Raw genomic sequence first — 17,500 nt, 5'->3', positions numbered from 1 at the left:
TCAAAACTTGGATGTCTAATTCAGAACTTGGATGTCAAATTCAAAACAAATGAAAAACTTCAGTGTTGAATCCCGGGGGTGGGACTCCCATGTGAAAGAGACGGGGATGCTCGTCGTCTCGCTTAGGGGTGTAAATTTTGGATTTTGGTCTCGCTTAGGGTGTTCCGGGCAAAGCGCCAATATTTTAAGCCGCCAAGGTCTCGTTTAGGGTTCCGCGAAGAAACACAGAATTACGCGAAGAGAAACAGAAGTCAAATTTTCTTTTTAACGTGTTTTGTTTACCGCATTACCTCTGTGATTATACTCAACATTATAATCCGATTAATCAGTGACAATAAAGGAAGCGTTATTACAAGATGTCTTTGTGCTTTGTCTGTTGTTTGTCTATAACAGGAAACTCAGCGGGTTTAGCGTTTACAAAATTACAAAACAATCATGCTAAAAATATCCGTGAGCTGGTTTCTGGATTGCTGTCTCAACGAGTTCTAAGAGTTCGTCCTTTATTTCTGTGATCTCGCATCGAGCTGTTTTCATTTCAATATTTACTGGAATATAAATTTCACTGCCAACAAGCGATCGGATCGACGAAAGGCCTGCAAACCGCTGCAAAAGGTAAGTCATTTCTTGTTATCAATGAAGTGAGGCAGGGGTCAGGTCAGGCCTCAGGCCACTGATGCCACGAGGCACAAGTGGTGATCGGCACGTTCCTCTTTTATTCCCCGGCTTTTATCATGTAAGTTTAATGAATTTCTCCCAAAACCTCCGTCCTTGAAAGGCCTAAGAGGAGCCTCGTGTTGGGTTTACTTTGAACGGCTCTTTCTGCGACCCAATCTCTTAATAATTAATAATCTCTTAATAATTAGAATCTCTTAATAATTAGAAAACCCTTTCCCTTTTAAGCATTCGATGATTATGTCTTTATATCATTAAACTCATTGCATGTCGTATTTGTGTGTTTTTAAGCGGTCTCTTTTAGGGGTCAAAATTTGCTTAAGCCACACCCAGATTGGTCCCCTTTAGCGGTCACAAAAAGCTTGAGCCACGCCCAGATGGTCTCCTTTAGTGGTTTAATTCAAAATTTCCGACGAGCATCCCCGGGTGTTGAATATGAAACTTCGACGTCGAATATTATGAAAATCAAGACTCAAACATGAAACTTGGATGTCAAATTCCGACGCTGAATTTTGGCGGAGATATAACTCCATATTATGTGATCAGGAATGGTTTAGGTCGGTATAGGCCCAGTAATATGGGCAACATTTTTCGTGCAACTTGTCGCGCAACAATGTTGCGTTGCAAGTTGAGATTGTAGATGGTCTGTTGCCGTGTATTACCACCTTCTTGCGTCACAAATTGTTATGTTGCAAAAAGTAGACGTCGCTTTTACTTTTTGCAACATGAAAATTTGTTGCACAAGAAGGTGGTAATACGGGCAACAAACCATTTCAACTTGCAACGCTGCGCGACAAGTTGCACGAAAAATGTTGCCCGTATTACTGGGCCTTAAAGTCAAGGCCAAGGTCGAGATGACAGATATATCCGCTTGCGGTCGCATAGTATTTCACTATGGGGCGCCAAATGTAAAAATATTATTTAAGTACTTTTCTCCTATATTCACATTGAACTACCTTTGCGATTTATAAATCGCAAGGTTACGAACTTTGCGAAGGTTACCAACTTTGCGATATATAAATCGCAAGGTTACCAACTTTGCGATTTATAAATTGCAAGATTACAAACTTTGCGATTTATAAATCGCAAAGTTACGAACTTTGCGATTTATAAATCACAAAGCGTGATTTATAAATCGCACATTGCGATTTATAAATCACAAAGTGCGATTTATATAAATCGCACTTTTGCGATTTAATAATATAACCGCAAACACATGAAATTCATGCCGCGGGCTCGTGGTTCAATGTTTTGATGTTTTGGTGCAAAACGTGACAAGACCGCTCTCCTCAGCCGTCTAAGGAACAATTTCTGATGCATTAAGTGCTCAGGAATCATCACAGAAAAGTAAGGTAAGGATAGGTTTTATTTTCTTCATCAATTTTATTTCGATTTATGGCGAATCGGTCTGAATTGTAAGCTTGGTTTTTTTAATTTGCCGAGATCGAGATCACAGAATCTTTATCGTACTGCATCATTCTATCCCACCAACCCATTACCAGAAATTTAAGACAAAATGGCGGACACCCAGATTCGACCCAGACCTTCCGCTCTCTAAGAATGGCCGCCGATCGTTATAGAGAAATGTATGGAGAAAATTGAAGAAGTGGAAATTTCAGATCTAAAGTGGCATACACGACATTTGCCGACCTCTAAATGTAAAGTGTACGTACCATATCATTATTTACGGTAGTTTTGGTCTCTCGAAAGTTCGCCAACGTGCCGCCAACAACACATTTTACGAACGGCTGTTACAGTTCCTTGAGCTCTCTAATTCTTTCAAAAAAGCTCAGAGGTGCCTACCTTCCCTCCACATTTTAGAACATTTCGTTGATGTGAATCCTTGGTGCCGACCTCTCTAATCGTCGATCGATGTTCAAACTTTAAAACGTGATAAAAATCAACCTTTATCCATTCCCCAAATTGCCGCCCAAATTGCGATAAAAGAGGTAAAAATACATCCATTTCTGCGATAAAAGCGGTACAAAACGCACCACTGCGCTTATTATTCCTTGTGAAAAGTAGAGTTTCGGTCTCCAGTTTGTTTTGATCGCCATCTTTACAGGTGGGTACTTCATATATGATTATTATTATACAGACTATCGCTGGCTAAGTGTACTGTGGGCCCTGATTTTTGAAAATTATTTTTACTCTACCAAGTCACACGCATGAAACGAAGTTGTTTCTTCTCTCTAAAATCGTCATTCGAACAGGAGCCCAGACTCTATAGCTAGTTTCCCCTTTTTCATTCTCCCTTGTATTGACAACCTCAAAAAAGAAATTAAATTGATTCAGATCCTTTGATAGTGTGTTATTTCAGTCCTTGTTTTTTCTATCTACTGCTTTCTTTATCGATTCTTTATGCCGCCATCTTGATAATTTGAAACCGCGTGCCAAATACTTCGCGGGCGCAAAATGTCGCCGATTTCTGGTAATGCGCTCCTTCTCAAGTTTGCACGATTTCATGTAGCTTCATCTATACCAGTGTCGTTACACGCTCTCATTAACGACGAATGAGAGAAGTGATCCTCGGACTTAGATCGACAATTTAAGCAACTGTCTCTTTTTGGCACCTGAAAAATGGCTGATGAATGGTCACTTTTAGCTAGGGCCTTGAAATGTTCTGTTTTTCTGTCGTGGAGTCTTCGTTTTGTTTTGCCAATGTAGAATTCATCGCAGTTCCAGCAGACAGCTCTATAGACGACCTTGGACCTCTGAGATCGGTTCAAGCGATCTTTGTATGGAAAAAAAGAGTTGATGCGGCGTGTGTTTTGGAATATGATCTTGAGATTGACGAAAGAGTAGAAATTGTATACGCAGGATTTCAGACGTTTAGTGACTTGGTTACTGTGAAGACCTAAGTAGGGTAGGACGATTAAGATATCTTTTTTGGGGACTGTAGCTTGAACAGGGCTATTTGATTTGTTTTTATTTTTGTTCAATACATCGTTAATGTTGAACGTGATAACTCCTTGAGGGTAACCATTTTGCAACAGAAGCTTTCTCAGATCTTTAATAGCGGCCTGTAATAAAGATGGCGAGGAGCAAATTCGGAAGCATCGATAGGTGAGAGTGCGGATGAGGTTGATTTTGTACTTGCGAGGTGTGAATGAATCCCACTTGGTGTAAAGGCCTTTGAATGTCTTCTTCCGGTAGACAGATGTAGAGAAAGTGTTGTCAGGGCAGCGTTTGAGAAGGATGTCTAAAAATGGAATCTTATTGTCTTCTTCGAATTCAAGAGTAAACTTAATGCTATCGTGTCGACTATTTAAAAACTCATTAGCAGTGTCCTTGCTGTCAAACATGGTGAAGGTGTCATCTACATATCTGAACCAAAGTGAAGGACAGAATCTGCTGTTCATCAACCATTTTTCTTCAAAGTGGCACATGAAAATGTTAGCCAAAACGGGGCCTAAAGGTGAACCCATGGCTACACCATCAATCTGATCGTAGTATTGGCCATCAAATACAAAATGACTCTTCTTAGTGGCAAACTGCAAAAGATCTTTCAAAGCAGAACGAGGTAACTGCGGAGGATCCGGGAGAGAGTACAATCTGTCCAGGCAAATCTGTATTGTTTCATCAAGCGGCACGTTTGTAAAAAGAGAAGTGACATCCAAAGACCACATTATTCCGTTGTTATGTTTGTATGTTTTGGCCCAATCTGCAAAACTAAATGAATCTTTAACCGTGTGTTGGTTGGTGGAAATTGGTTGAAGTATGCCAACGAGGTAGGAAGCAAGATTGTAATTGTAGGTGTTCACAGAGGACACAATAGGGCGGAAAGGGCATCCAGCCTTGTGAACCTTTGGCAGACCATATAAAACACCAGGAGAAGATCCACTGGGTAGAATCTTGTGGAATGTTACGTCATCAATAATTCCGTCTTTTTTGATTTTGCGAAGATATGCAGAAAGGCTCTCTTCTCTAGATTTAGTTGGATTATGCTTTAATTGTTTGAATTTGGTACCGTCAGAAATCAACCTCTTCATTTTATTAAGATAATCAAGTCTGCTGACGATGACAACGCCGTTTCCTTCGTCTGGTCTCGTAATGATGATACTGTCATCCCTCGTAAATCACTCAAGGCTGCCCAGCAGGTTTTAAAACCTTTGCAAAAACCGTGGACGATAAGTCTTGCACAGCGTTGGATCAGAGAAGATCGTGATCAGTCAAAATTGATTTAAAATATTTATGAAAGTCAAGTAGACTACTGCACGACTGATATTCGCGAGGTTTTATCAGTCGTGCACTAGTCTACTTGACTTTCATACATATTTTTCAAGCATTAGTTAAAATAACATGGCGACAAAAACGCCGAGGAAAAAATTCCAGGCCGGCAAAAGAATGGCACATTTATTTTCGAATCATAATGAAACTTCAAAGAGAAGTCAGCGGGAGGATGGAAAAGCTCTGGAAAAGGTAGCTGATCGAGTAGACTTGAGGACGAACCGTTGCGTAAATTTAATGGGGCTGTTTCTTTTTAATGTTTTTATTACCCTACGAACTTAAGTTCAAAGTGAATGCATGTTTTTAAAGTTCTTTTCCTTTACTTTCGTGAAAATAGAGCAGTATTTTAAATAGTCCTCGTCCGCTTGAATAGTGCGGACCTGCGTGGAAACAACCAGCGATTAAATTTCACAAAAAAACACACTCCAGAGGATGAGCATGACGGCAATGGACAGATATTATACAAAACACCAACCAAATGAAGATGATCCCTGCTGAAAACTTCGTTGCTATGCTCAAGAAAGGTTTTTTTTTTTTTTCGGTACAAACCTTTCATCTCTTCAACGATCGATCCTCTCTTCAGTTCCAGTCCTTGCCCGACAGGTCACGCAAAAGCGTGACAAATGAAATTTTCCAAGAGCTTTGCAAAATCACATCGATTTTACTCGTTCAGATCATCGGTGACCCCCATTTTTTTTTAATCATGAATCACTTACTTTACTTGCTATCTACAAAATATGATGAAATGAAAAAATTCTCACCGTAAGAAGTTATCTTTTTTTAACATTTTCTCTCCTCGTGCAATCGAATTCCGGTAGTGGTTGCAACGGATAGAGCTTACGAAAACGCTCGTCGAGGACGAACTCTACTGTTTACCACATCCCTAGCGGCATACAATTATCTAAAAATCTCACTCCTAAAAACCTATGCACGGAAACTTTCACTCCAACAGTTTATTTTTATGATTTTCGATGGATGAGCAGATAAGGCTACATCTCGCTATTATGACCGATTTCTCGAAATTAAGGCATTTTTCCACTGCCATTTTCTCCGAGACAAAGTCGGTGACCCCCATTTTTTTTTTCATTTTTGGAGTAAGTACTTTATGACCTAACTCTTGGCGAGAAATGAAGAAAATCTCACCATAGGAAGATTTTGGCGCGAACGTCCTTAAATAACAGGTTTCAAGAATAAATGGAGAGGGCAAGATATAGTTAAACTAATTACATGCCCTTTGATTAAATTACAGTTTTACTTCGGTTAAAAGAGAAAAAAGAGAAGTATGAACTGTATTACTAAAAAAACTATGAAAAATACATAAAGAGAGGAAAAGAGAAAGCACAGACACACACATAAATATATATATATATAACATTGGAGAGTCGGCGTGACGATGATTAATTCTGAGCAAGATAATAGTTGAAAAGTGAAATTCAGGACAAAATGATTTTCATCCTACTTTTTACTCTCAATTTCCTTTCGGTGTATGTAATATGCACTTGTTTGCATCTTGGCACTAATGGAATTTTTGATAATGTTAATATAGAATCATTTCATTCATCGCGTCCTTCACAGAAACAAGACCCTCTCCCAAGTGTGTGGCTTCAGAGAGCATTGCACCGGCATCGCAGAGATCATTGGTTTGAATGCTGTTGGAGCCACCTGAATTTTTCAGGTGCCAAAAAGAGACAGTTGCTTAAATTGTCGACCTAAGTTCGAGGATCACTTCTCTCATTCGTCGTTAATGAGAGCGTGTAACGACACTGGTATAGATGAAGCTACATGAAATCGTACAAACTTGAGAAGGAGCGGTTGGTGGGATAGATGCAGTACGATAAAGATTCTGTGATCTCGATCTCGGCAAATTAAAAAAACCAAGCTTACAATTCAGACCGATTCGCCATAAATCGAAATAAAATTGATGAAGAAAATAAAACCTATCCTTACCTCACTTTTCTGTGATGATTCCTGAGCACTTAATGCATCAGAAATTGTTCCTGAGACGCATATAAGGCTGGAACGTTACCAACCATTGATATGGTAGGGGGCTTGATATGGGGGGCTTGATATGGTCGGTAACCCTCAATGGCATGGAGTGCGCATTTATAAGATATACATGGAAAAAGTTTAGAATGTTAAAATCACAACAAATTAATTCAGTATATTAAAAAAGTACTAACTTCATGCATGTCATTTACCCCGCCCATGCATATGATCTGCAATGCGAATAACATGACGCGACGTGTCTTCATCAAAGAGAACGCTTAAAATATTTGAGATAAAACACCTACCGACTTTTGTGGTACTGTGCTGATAAAGTCACTTAGGGTTTTTGCGATGAACTTATAGCTGTTGCATTGCCATTTCCCTAAATTCGACCGGTGTTCATTGAATACGTCGTGTATCAACTATCATGGCGTGTCAAAAAAAAAAAGGGAGATCTGAAAATGCAATGACCTTGACACAAAAGAATACAACCGTCGTCTAGGAGCGGGCATTATTCAGCTTTCCAACAGTCCCCAAGGTAACCTATCGCTCTTCTGCCTTCAAAAGTGTCGACAAATGATAGCTCACTCCTCGTCACCTAGGTAACTCGCGCTCTCTTGTATTCCCGCCAAAAGTCTGTTCACTAGCAGCGACAAGAACGCATCCATTGGATCCATGGCTTCCCGCTGGACCCACTTTGGTATGGTCAATTGCGCATGCGAGAAGCGTTATTTGTTGAAACTTGAGTGACAAGGTGTTTGCTTCTAATAAGGTTAATTTTTTAACTTTAAAATTTAATTGAAATAACGTCGGTGTGACGTGAATAACAGGGGCACCCAACGAATCTGTTCCTCACATTATCTGTTCCCCAGAGGAATCTTGCTGGCTGGCAAAAATACTGGTGTTCCGGTAAGCTGGCTGGGAAATTTTGTTATTGATAGAGGTTTTGCCTGGGAATTACTGACTTTTTCTGACATTTCAACCCGAGCTGGCTGTAGAAACTCTGAAAACTGAGGACGACTAAAAAAAAAAAAAAAAAAAAAAAAAAAAAAAAAAACCCTTCCCTCTCCCAGAGAGTAGTCACAAACATACGACGGCTGGTCAGAGTGCTTGCGCTTGCGGAAAAAACCTGTTTTGTCCCGGTTTTGTCGCTTTTGTTCCGTCGTTTTGGATCGAGGGATTTGAAAGCGCGCGGAATTCCTGGCTGGGAAACCAACCAATTTTATCTAGCTGGCTAGGAAATTTCTTGTGTATGTTACTGGGAAAAAGGAACAGATAATGTTTTCCCAGCAACACTGAAAAACACCTGAAAATGCCTTAATAACATTTATTTTCATTAACTGGGGTATAATAATACATTTTACGACGAATTGGTCGTTGGGTGCCCCTGGAATAAGACATCAAATAAAAGTATGATAAAACATTTCTTATAATCATTTTAAGATTAAAAAAATTGCTAAAAAAAGCGAAGAACGTCATTATCAAGTCAAAATATGTTAGTGAGTTTCGGTCTATAAATGCTAAAAAAACAATAGCTGATTAAAAGCTGTAACGTGAGAAAAAGTTAAAAAATAATTAAAAATATTAAACAAAAAGTTTCGCACGTATGGAGTCCGTCTGGGTATTTAAATTGGGCATTTCAAATACTAGACAATCAAATTTGCCCTGGCACTTTCTTAAAACTGTGAATTGGTTTTTTTTCAAAAGGTTGTTGTTACCGTGAGCTTCGAAGAAATGCCTACCGATTGCCGAATTTTTGTGCTCAGGAATGCGTTGATGAAGGTGTCGGGCTCTGTCGGGTGTAGGGGTGTGTACCTGTCGGGTACACAGCCCGAAACCTTCATCAACACATTGCTGAGTATATTAGCTCCACAGATGGTACCGCTCTCGTTAGTCTTGACAGACCTCGCTCAGAAAGCGTGTCCGGAACAGGCAAAGCATCGGGCAAGGACCGCCGCTCGAGTTACACGGGTGGTCTTCGCTATGAGCACGAAACCGAAGCCATCTTCGCTATTCCGAGGTTCGAAGTTGAATTCTGTTCCGAGCACGATATGCCCATGACATCAATCGCTTCCAAGTGGGTTCGAAAGCGAAAGAGGTAAGATATTAGGGACCTTAAGATCCATACAAAGTCTATAAATCGTACACCGAGCTTGGACTGCCTGTGAACTAATGACATCGCAAAAATTCTTAAGCCACAAACCCGTCTTAAACGGACACAGTTTGCCCTCCGATTGCACAGAAAAGAGGAGGACACCTGTACGTAGAGGTAAGTGAAGTTTATTTCTACATTTACAGCTCATTTTAGCATTTATAAGCTCAAAGTATTTTTTCCCATAGAAAGTCTATAAATCGTACACCGAGCTTGGACTGCCTGTGTTTTATGCGGATGACCGGCACAGCTCTACTTGGCATTCAATCCCGCCTGTAGTGAAGAGCTACAGCTACGTCATGTGTTGAAGCTTGTGTCGCTGAAATTCGTACTTGGATATCTCGTAACTATTTGAAATTGAACGATAATTAAGTCTGAACTTTTAGTTTTTCACACAAAACATTCACCACGTCCTAACATTTCTAATATTATATATGGTTGGCGAAGAGGGTATAGCCCCAACTGCTTCACCCTCACCTTTGAGACTCATATTAATTCTGTCTGCAAGACTTCACTCTGGCTCTTGAGAAAAATCTGGAGGATTTGCACTTACCTGGACAAACCATCATTGGAAATTTTGATCCATGCCTTCGTTACAAATAAACTCTCTCATAACTAGTCTCCCTTAATACCTTGTCGAAAACTGTACACGAGTATTTTGTTGATCTTTTTAGCGACCTCCTTTTTTGAATAGACTTAGGCTGATTATGTAAACTCGATTTAGTGAGAGTCGGAATTAGGTTTCATTTCCGTTGGTTAGTATATAAAACCACGTAAGCTTAGTATAGCCAATGAGAATTATAGGCGGTTTTGTGGTCTTGGGCCTGGCAACCAAGAATAGTCTTTTGTCTAAGCCTTCTATAGTTTCATATTGAATTTTGAGGGAATTGTTATTGTGAGAGATCTTCCATCTCTCTGGCGAAGAAATCTTGTGACACTGTGACAAGTGTGGGCTTCTTTCTCGTGTTTCCCACAACCTAATTAAAGCGTCTTCAATCAGTGCAAAATGCAGCTGCACGTTCAAGAAACATGATCACATGACGCCAATTCTACATGAGCTCCACTGGCTCCCTGTTGGGAAGCGTATAACCTACAAGATTTTGCTTATTACTTTCAAGTGTTTAAACAATCTGGAACCATCTTATCTATCTGACCTCCATCATCATTCAGTACAAGCCTACGCGAACAACGCGTCCTAACATTTCTAATACACTGCGTTCTAGTTCTATGAATTTATTAGTAATTCGGCGTACCAATACTATACGATATGGGGAAAGGACATTTTGTGCTGCAGCACCTAGACTCTGGAATGGTTTAATACCACTAGATATACGATCAATTAACAGTTCAGATTTTTTTAACAAAAAACTCAAAAAATCTCTTTTTACTTTACAAAGTCAAGTGAACGATAGAGTTCACATTCGTTTCCGTAAATGTCGCCGGTTGCTTAAACACGACAGACGCGTTACAAAAGGCGTGGACCCTTAGGCACATGCGTATGATATGTCAATCATTCGTGAACGCATACAGGGCTCTGTAATAATTTGTGCAATAGAAAAGCCCCTAACGGAAATGTGTCCGCCATATGTTATTTAATAATTATTCCATGAGCGTGCGTTCGATAGCAGATGGTAAATAGCCAACGAGGAGCGCAGCGACCAGTTGGCTATAACCAGTGTCATATCCAACCAGTGTCATATCCAACCAGCGCTAATGGAATAATTGTTTTATTAAATTTTCATTAAATTCTGAAATAAATGCTTATCTGTTTCCAGCTTTCCATATTAGCTGTTAGTATAAATACACAGGCGATTAGACAAAATCGCGCGCTCTCATTGGCTCGCTATCTCGGATTATCAGCCGATATCACCTCGAAGGACAAAATAGCTGCCAGTAGTCGTTTTGCCACTGTAAGTGAAGATGATTTCCCGTTGAAATGTTTTTTTCCCTCTTTTTTGAAATAATCACCTGTGTATTTATACTAAAACAATTATTCGCCTCAGGCTCAGTGATTATCGGTGAATATTCACCGATAATTGTTAAATAACCGAAATTGAGTGAACCAATCAGAAAGCTACAAACAAAATATCCGAGGTTCAAAATTCAATAAAAGTTGTTTTTGTTAAATCCCCACTCACTTAAACTCTTCTGCAATAAGACTGCTAAAACTAGACTCGAAAGATGATTTCCTCTTATTTTGTCCAAACGTCAATCATTGTCATCAACAAGAAAAAATTCTGGTCTTGACGGCGGACAACGTGCCACAACAACGAACCGTTCATTCTCCGGCCATCTTTGCTTTAAAACCGTTCGTACCAAGCCACACAGCAAAGTTCTCGCCAAATAGCAATCGCAAAATACTGACGATAGCGCTAATTTATATTTCGTTGAAGTGACCGTGGCCGTTCCTAACTCTCCAGTAAGTTCGGCAGTAACAATGGATGCTAATTAATAAAAGAATTCTAACAAATGTTACTACAACGCCTGTAATAGAAGGTTTTCACGTGATGTCATCGCCGTCATGTTGGTGGACGAAAACAAAAGATCTCTCATTAGCTTCTTTTGTTCGTCCACCAGAAGTCGTACATTTCTCTTCTGATATTGGTGTCCCTTGAGGTTGGTTGTAAACGTCCTATACGGTTGATCTGAGCTGGTAGTACAACTGTTTCTCGCACTTTGCTTTCTCAAACCTGGTTATTTTTTTATTCCTGAGCAATAATGTGTGCTGTATATAAAACAATTAAATTTACCTAAAATTACGTCCAGCAAGGTCTTAGCTTCGATGCGATTAATATTTTTGACAGGCAAACATTGCCCCTGTCGTTCACCCAAAATTTAGTAACACTTAATGAGTTTTAAAATGCGTTAAAAAGTATAAGAAAAGATAGAAAGCTAAATTCTAGGCCAAACGGCTCTCAACATTTCTCAACATCCGTTCGATTTTGTTGAAATATCATCAACATTTGGTTCAACAAAGATTCACCAAAGATTCTATGGACTAAGACATGGATACGTCATTAAGAGACGGATTAGTGCGCACGCGCCTAACCAACAATGTTCAAAGAGGGGGGCAAACAGCTTCAACTTCATTCAACATTCGCAAAAACAAAAGAAATGTTGATTGGTTGTTGAAGCAAAGTTTAAACGCTTTTAAACTCATTCAACATCGATTCAACTTCCATTCAACATGTTTCAACACGGTTGAATGGGGGAGGGGGGATGGTTTCAACATCGCTGTTCAACGAAATCGAAAGGATGTTGTTTCCGGTCCGTTTGCCCAGGCCTTAATGAACATACAAAATACAATAGCAAAAGTGGGTTCTACCCCTAACACGACAGAGCTGCCTCCTATCTCAGGCTGGAGCCAATAAAATATGATTTTATAAATAACAGCGAGGTACCCAACAAGTATCACCAATCTTTATGAATTGCAATAAATCTCCATTTCAGCAATGCAAAGCTAAAGTTTAATTAATAAAACGGATCCTCAGTTCCAACACTTCGTCCCGGAATACCCTAAGCCTACTTCACCGCAATTCTTAAAAGAATCTGCATGAAAATAAAAGAAGGTGCGGTTTATGGCTATCACTTGGCAGCATCACTACTTTAGGGGAAAGTTACGTCTTGAATTGCGCCTAAAAATTCAGCGGCCTCAGCTTCCATGCATGCGTTGTATCCTTCGCAGTGGTATGCTCTGAACATGCGCGGAGTGAAGAACTGATTCGCCGTGCTGTGTTGTGGGAACGCTCCACAGAGCTTGTCTGACAAACATTTAAAGCGAGCATCATGACAACATTCGCAGCAGCAAAACGTTAGGCTGTCTACTTCTTCAGCGTCTTGTTGTGGGCGTTTACCCCAGTTTTTGGCTTCAAGGTCAACATTGATGTCTTTCCATTCCACGGGTTTCTGGGTGCCCCCATTGGGACGCGGTTGAGTGAGCACCAAGGTTGTTTCTTTCATATTGGACTTCACGGGTTTCTGATTGTCGATGCGCCCATTGGGATGCCGTGGAGTGACCAGCAAGATTTCGCCTTCACCGACCTTGGTTCTATTTTCATAATAATGCACCTTACACCTGAAAAAGGAAAAACAATTTTGCTTTACATTTTCAAGCGATCCCTTTAGAAGTACGTGACATTCCTTGCTCCAAAGGCAAATGGACAATGACAAGGTAAATTACATGGAAGTGATCACGCGATTGAAATTGCCACGATTTATGATTCGCTGAAAATTTTGCTCCGTTTTAAATTGGTGAAAAGAATTACAGGTAATTGCTGCGAATATAAGCACTTCATGGTCCAATTTGCATTTGTCGCAATTCCCCAATACATAAACTTTGGGAGACTGGAATGACTGTGGCATTGTTGAAATTGTTGGAGTGGACGGCAAGTTTATGTTCACCACAGATGGGCCGGTTCAAGTCGTTAAAAGAAAGCTAAATGGATGAACGGACCTGCAAGAGCAAATGCTAATTTGCAAAGTCGTTGAATGCAAAGGTCAATGTGATTCTTTACTGTTATGATATATTTTTAATAAGGCCGATAGGCCCATATTTTCAACTGCCAGTGAAAAGCTCATCTGTTAAAAAAAACTGCTCTTGGGAGTTAAAATCAATGCGAAATTTGACAGGAAGCCAATGTAACGAACATAATACTGGTGTTATGTTAGGCTGTAGCGAGGAGCATTAGATAATTCTGCAAGCGTCGCAGTTTAAGTAGATGAACAGAGGGTAAACCAAATAGAAGGCTGTTGCAGTAATCTATACGAACTATGATAAAAACATGAAAAATGAAAGTTTGATGCCCATTGACGACGGTATTAATTTTTGGGGCAGTAAAATCTGATAAAGGGCGCTTTTTAGTAACTACAGAGGAGGGCTGTCAGGCTCAAAAATGGCTCTGTCGTCTCGTTTTTTTTTATTAAAACACATTTCTAGAATCATCCGGTTGCAATTTGCTATTTGACTTTCCTGTTGTTTTACTGGAAGCAAACGTTTGTGCCGATAAAAACTATGAAAAAACTTGTTTCTTTGTTTAAGAAAAACATTTCTAGGGTCCACTTTTTCAAAAAACAAACCTATAATTATCTCTGAAAAATGCATGGTTACCCCCTATTTTCGTTTCACATTCCAATAACCCAAAGTATGATCTACTTTTCTGCGAGGTCATACCCCGGGAAAAAAAATTGTTTTCATTACCTGGCACCGTCCTTAACTGGCAAACTCTGTCGCTCTTAGTCCGCTCTACTAACCTGTAACTCCTGGGTGGAAAACCGTCGGTGTCAATGAACTTCTCTCTGATATCTTCATGGACGTCACGACCATCGAGCCCGGTAAAGGAGCAATTAAGTTTCTCACGGGCCAATGAAAAGGCATGCAGCAAATCACTGCCCCACTCTTCGTCGGTTTTTTTGTGACCGCCGTCAACTACAACAATCTTTGGTAATTGTTTTTTCAACAGCGGCAAGATGCCAAGATTTTCAATGTGGCCACCATCACTGAGACGTAAAATGGGGGGAGGGGCCGGACCGCGATTAGGAACGGAAAACATCTGTCTCAAAAACCGCACATTGGGCACATGAACAATAAACCATCTGAAAAAGAAACGGGATTGCATGGTGAAGACGTTGGTATTTTAGGCACTATATTCCACAGAACCGGCCACTTCTTTTCATATGGAGTGTATTGTTATATGCCTCGTTCTTCAAACGATGCCGCAACAAGAACACAATAATGGCCGGGTATTCCGCAGTTATGCGCCGATCAAATCGAAACTTCAACACACCCCTCCCCTTCCCGGGCAAACCCTGGGCATTTAACTATGACCTGTGCCCGGGGAGTGGGTAGTTTGACGGGTAAGGCTTCCCGGAGGTGGGGAATTTGGCCTTTTCCTAGGTGGAGTGGGGAAAATTGAACCGGAAGTGTCAGGTTTCAAAGGATTGTTTTTCGGGCGCTGAAGTCGCTAACAGCTATAAATAAGTGTTTGGAAGAGATGGACAAGTTTAGCGGCTGTCCTAAAAATCTAATTCTTGGATTTCACATGATGTCACGGCTGCCATGTTGGTGTCCCCAAACAATGAAATGGCAGCCATGTTGGTGTTCCGATCCAATCCTCCGGGAATTGAAAGCTATTATCATGCTAACGAATTCTTTTGTTTTCGTTGAAAAACATGGCTGTTGATCACGTGAGTGAAACCCAAGAATAGATGGCACATTGTCTGAAGTAAATTTTCCGCAAGGCAATGGGCATAAAGAAAACAAACAAAAAAGACTCACGAGATAATAATACCCGCTTTGTCACAACTTATCATCCAGCAGTAAAAGATCTTAAACATTTGATGCAAGAATGGAGTTTAATGCACAATCAGCCAATGCTGAAAAACATTTACAAAACGTCTCCTACCATATCATGCAGAGGAGGAAAATCACTTAAAGACTTACTCGTATGAGCAAACAACCACATCGAAGTCAGAGCAGGTCTGTAATGATCTTTTCTCTGGCATTAAATAATTCAATATTTCAAGCCATTTTTGATAGTTTCAATACTGAAGTTGTGTTTTTGTAGTAACTCAAGTCTGGTAAAAGCGGCATCATCATATATAGGGTCAAGAAACATGTGTTGGGATGTTTATACACAAGCTTTATTAAAGACGACAGGAGCCGACGACGATTGTTCTTTAGGAGGGGCATTTGACAGACAACACTGTTGCTAAATCTTTTACAGTTGTATTCGATCGCAGTCTTGCTTGACACAGGCTTAACTCTCACAATTAATCAATCAATCAATCAATTACAATCTTTACCAATCAGGCCAGGCCACAACACCGGGAACCTCGTGTCCTGCTCTTATCGAATAGTGTCGGGGAGATTTAAAGTCCCACAGAATTTATGAAAAAAGATTTTGAGACGGGGCATACGGTTTGGCCTTGTTTGAGAAGACTTGAGAGTCCCACCATTTGCAGATGTAATTACAGAGGCAGAACTTTCTCCTCCTTAAAGGGGCACTGTCATGTTAAATTTACTGTTTTTAGGTCAAAACTGGGTAAAAAACTAAATTACCACTCCAGCTCACACGTATAACATTCTCGGCTGACAACTCACTGAGATGATACGAAATATAACGTGGCACAAGGAGCTATTCGTATTTAAGTTTTAGCGCCTTTCAGACGACGTCCCTAAAATTGAAAAAAGTGGCCAATTTTTTCAAATCCCAATCCATTTCCATCCTTCCCATCCTTGGCTGTAAACAACAGAGAATAGCTTCAGTGCACTTCAAAGGCATTGGCAACAAAACTACAGCATTATTTTCTGGTCTTCACTGATGCAAAGACGTCTTTTAGTGTTTTGTATTTTGACTAAAATAGCGTGACACTGCCCCTTTGACGACCTCCTTTTAACTTCTTTAACGAGCCTGACCGACCGACCGACCAACCGCTCGACCCTGCGTATTGGTACGGCCCCGGAGTCGAACTCACGACCAACCGCTCGTTAGTCCGATGCTAAACTAACCAAGCAAACCTGCCTCACGCCAATCCGCTCTGAAAAAACCACAAGCTCTCAAAATTATTAGAAATTTTACAACAATTTCCTAGAGCACATAACAATTTCGAATTCCGGCATCTGTCATAACGATTAGTACTGATTGGTTCTTCCAAACACCTTACAGATATTTAGGAACAAAATTGACAATCACTCCAGTTCACATGTAATCAACGATTACAACTTCCGGTTTTGCCAAAAGGTCTGGATAGTAGCAGGGATAACGATATTTTAAGAAACAACACAACATTTTTTAAATTTAAAAACATGTTTCGACAGAAACTTCTGCCATCTTCAGTTTAAATTACAAAGTACAGAGTTGAATATATAGTGTGAACCAAAATGCTAATTAGCTGTAAGGACACATGACAATGTAAAAGATTACACAGAAAGTTTTAAATTAACATGATAAAGTTGATGATTAAGTGTAGGTTTCTCCCATTGAATATGAATGCCTTCTTTTATGTTAAGTTGGAAGGTGGTAAAAGCGTGATCTAGGATGCTAAAACAATCGTTAGAGCACAAAGTGCGGCAATGCTCAGAATTCTGTAGATGTTTGAAGATGTGCGAGGTCCTATCACTGAAAGTGTGCTCACGTACGCGCGTGGAAAAATGCCGGGTAGTTTCGCCGACATAGCAGGCAATACAGCCCGCACAAAAAAACTTGTATACCACACCCGCACGGAGCCCACTAGGGACAGGATCCTTCACACTGAACATGTTGCCGATTTTAAATGATGAGAAAACTAACTTAATATCAATATTATTACAATAACGTTTAGCAAAAAGGCGAACCTTTTTCTGCGTGATAAAAGAAAAAGGACCAATATAAGGTAATTTAAAGTAAAAGGTACGTATAGTGTCAGAGACGGAAGCCGGGGGATTACAGCCATGGCGAGTACGTGTGAGGTAGCGATTAATAA

At 40.1% G+C, this 17,500-nt stretch overlaps 2 protein-coding genes across 2 annotated transcripts in view; both read right to left on the bottom strand.

The window, feature by feature from the left end:
- LOC138015326 (uncharacterized) overlaps positions 1-17,500 on the bottom strand; it is an 89,655-nt gene that overhangs the window by 37,511 nt on the left and 34,644 nt on the right. The gene's annotated exons all lie outside the window — the stretch shown is intronic.
- LOC138015328 (uncharacterized) overlaps positions 12,553-17,500 on the bottom strand; it is a 26,690-nt gene continuing 21,742 nt past the window's right edge. The window contains exons 5-6 of the mRNA XM_068862330.1: positions 14,291-14,632; positions 12,553-13,115 (exon numbers count right to left, since the gene is read on the bottom strand). Coding sequence (XP_068718431.1) covers positions 12,647-13,115; positions 14,291-14,632 — 811 coding nt within the window. The 3' untranslated portion in view covers positions 12,553-12,646. The remainder of the gene's footprint in view (positions 13,116-14,290; positions 14,633-17,500) is intronic.

This window comes from Montipora capricornis, chromosome 9 (genome assembly GCF_036669925.1).
Source record: "Montipora capricornis isolate CH-2021 chromosome 9, ASM3666992v2, whole genome shotgun sequence".
Taxonomy (NCBI): domain Eukaryota; kingdom Metazoa; phylum Cnidaria; class Anthozoa; order Scleractinia; family Acroporidae; genus Montipora; species Montipora capricornis.
This window is presented reverse-complemented; position numbering and strand designations above follow the sequence as displayed.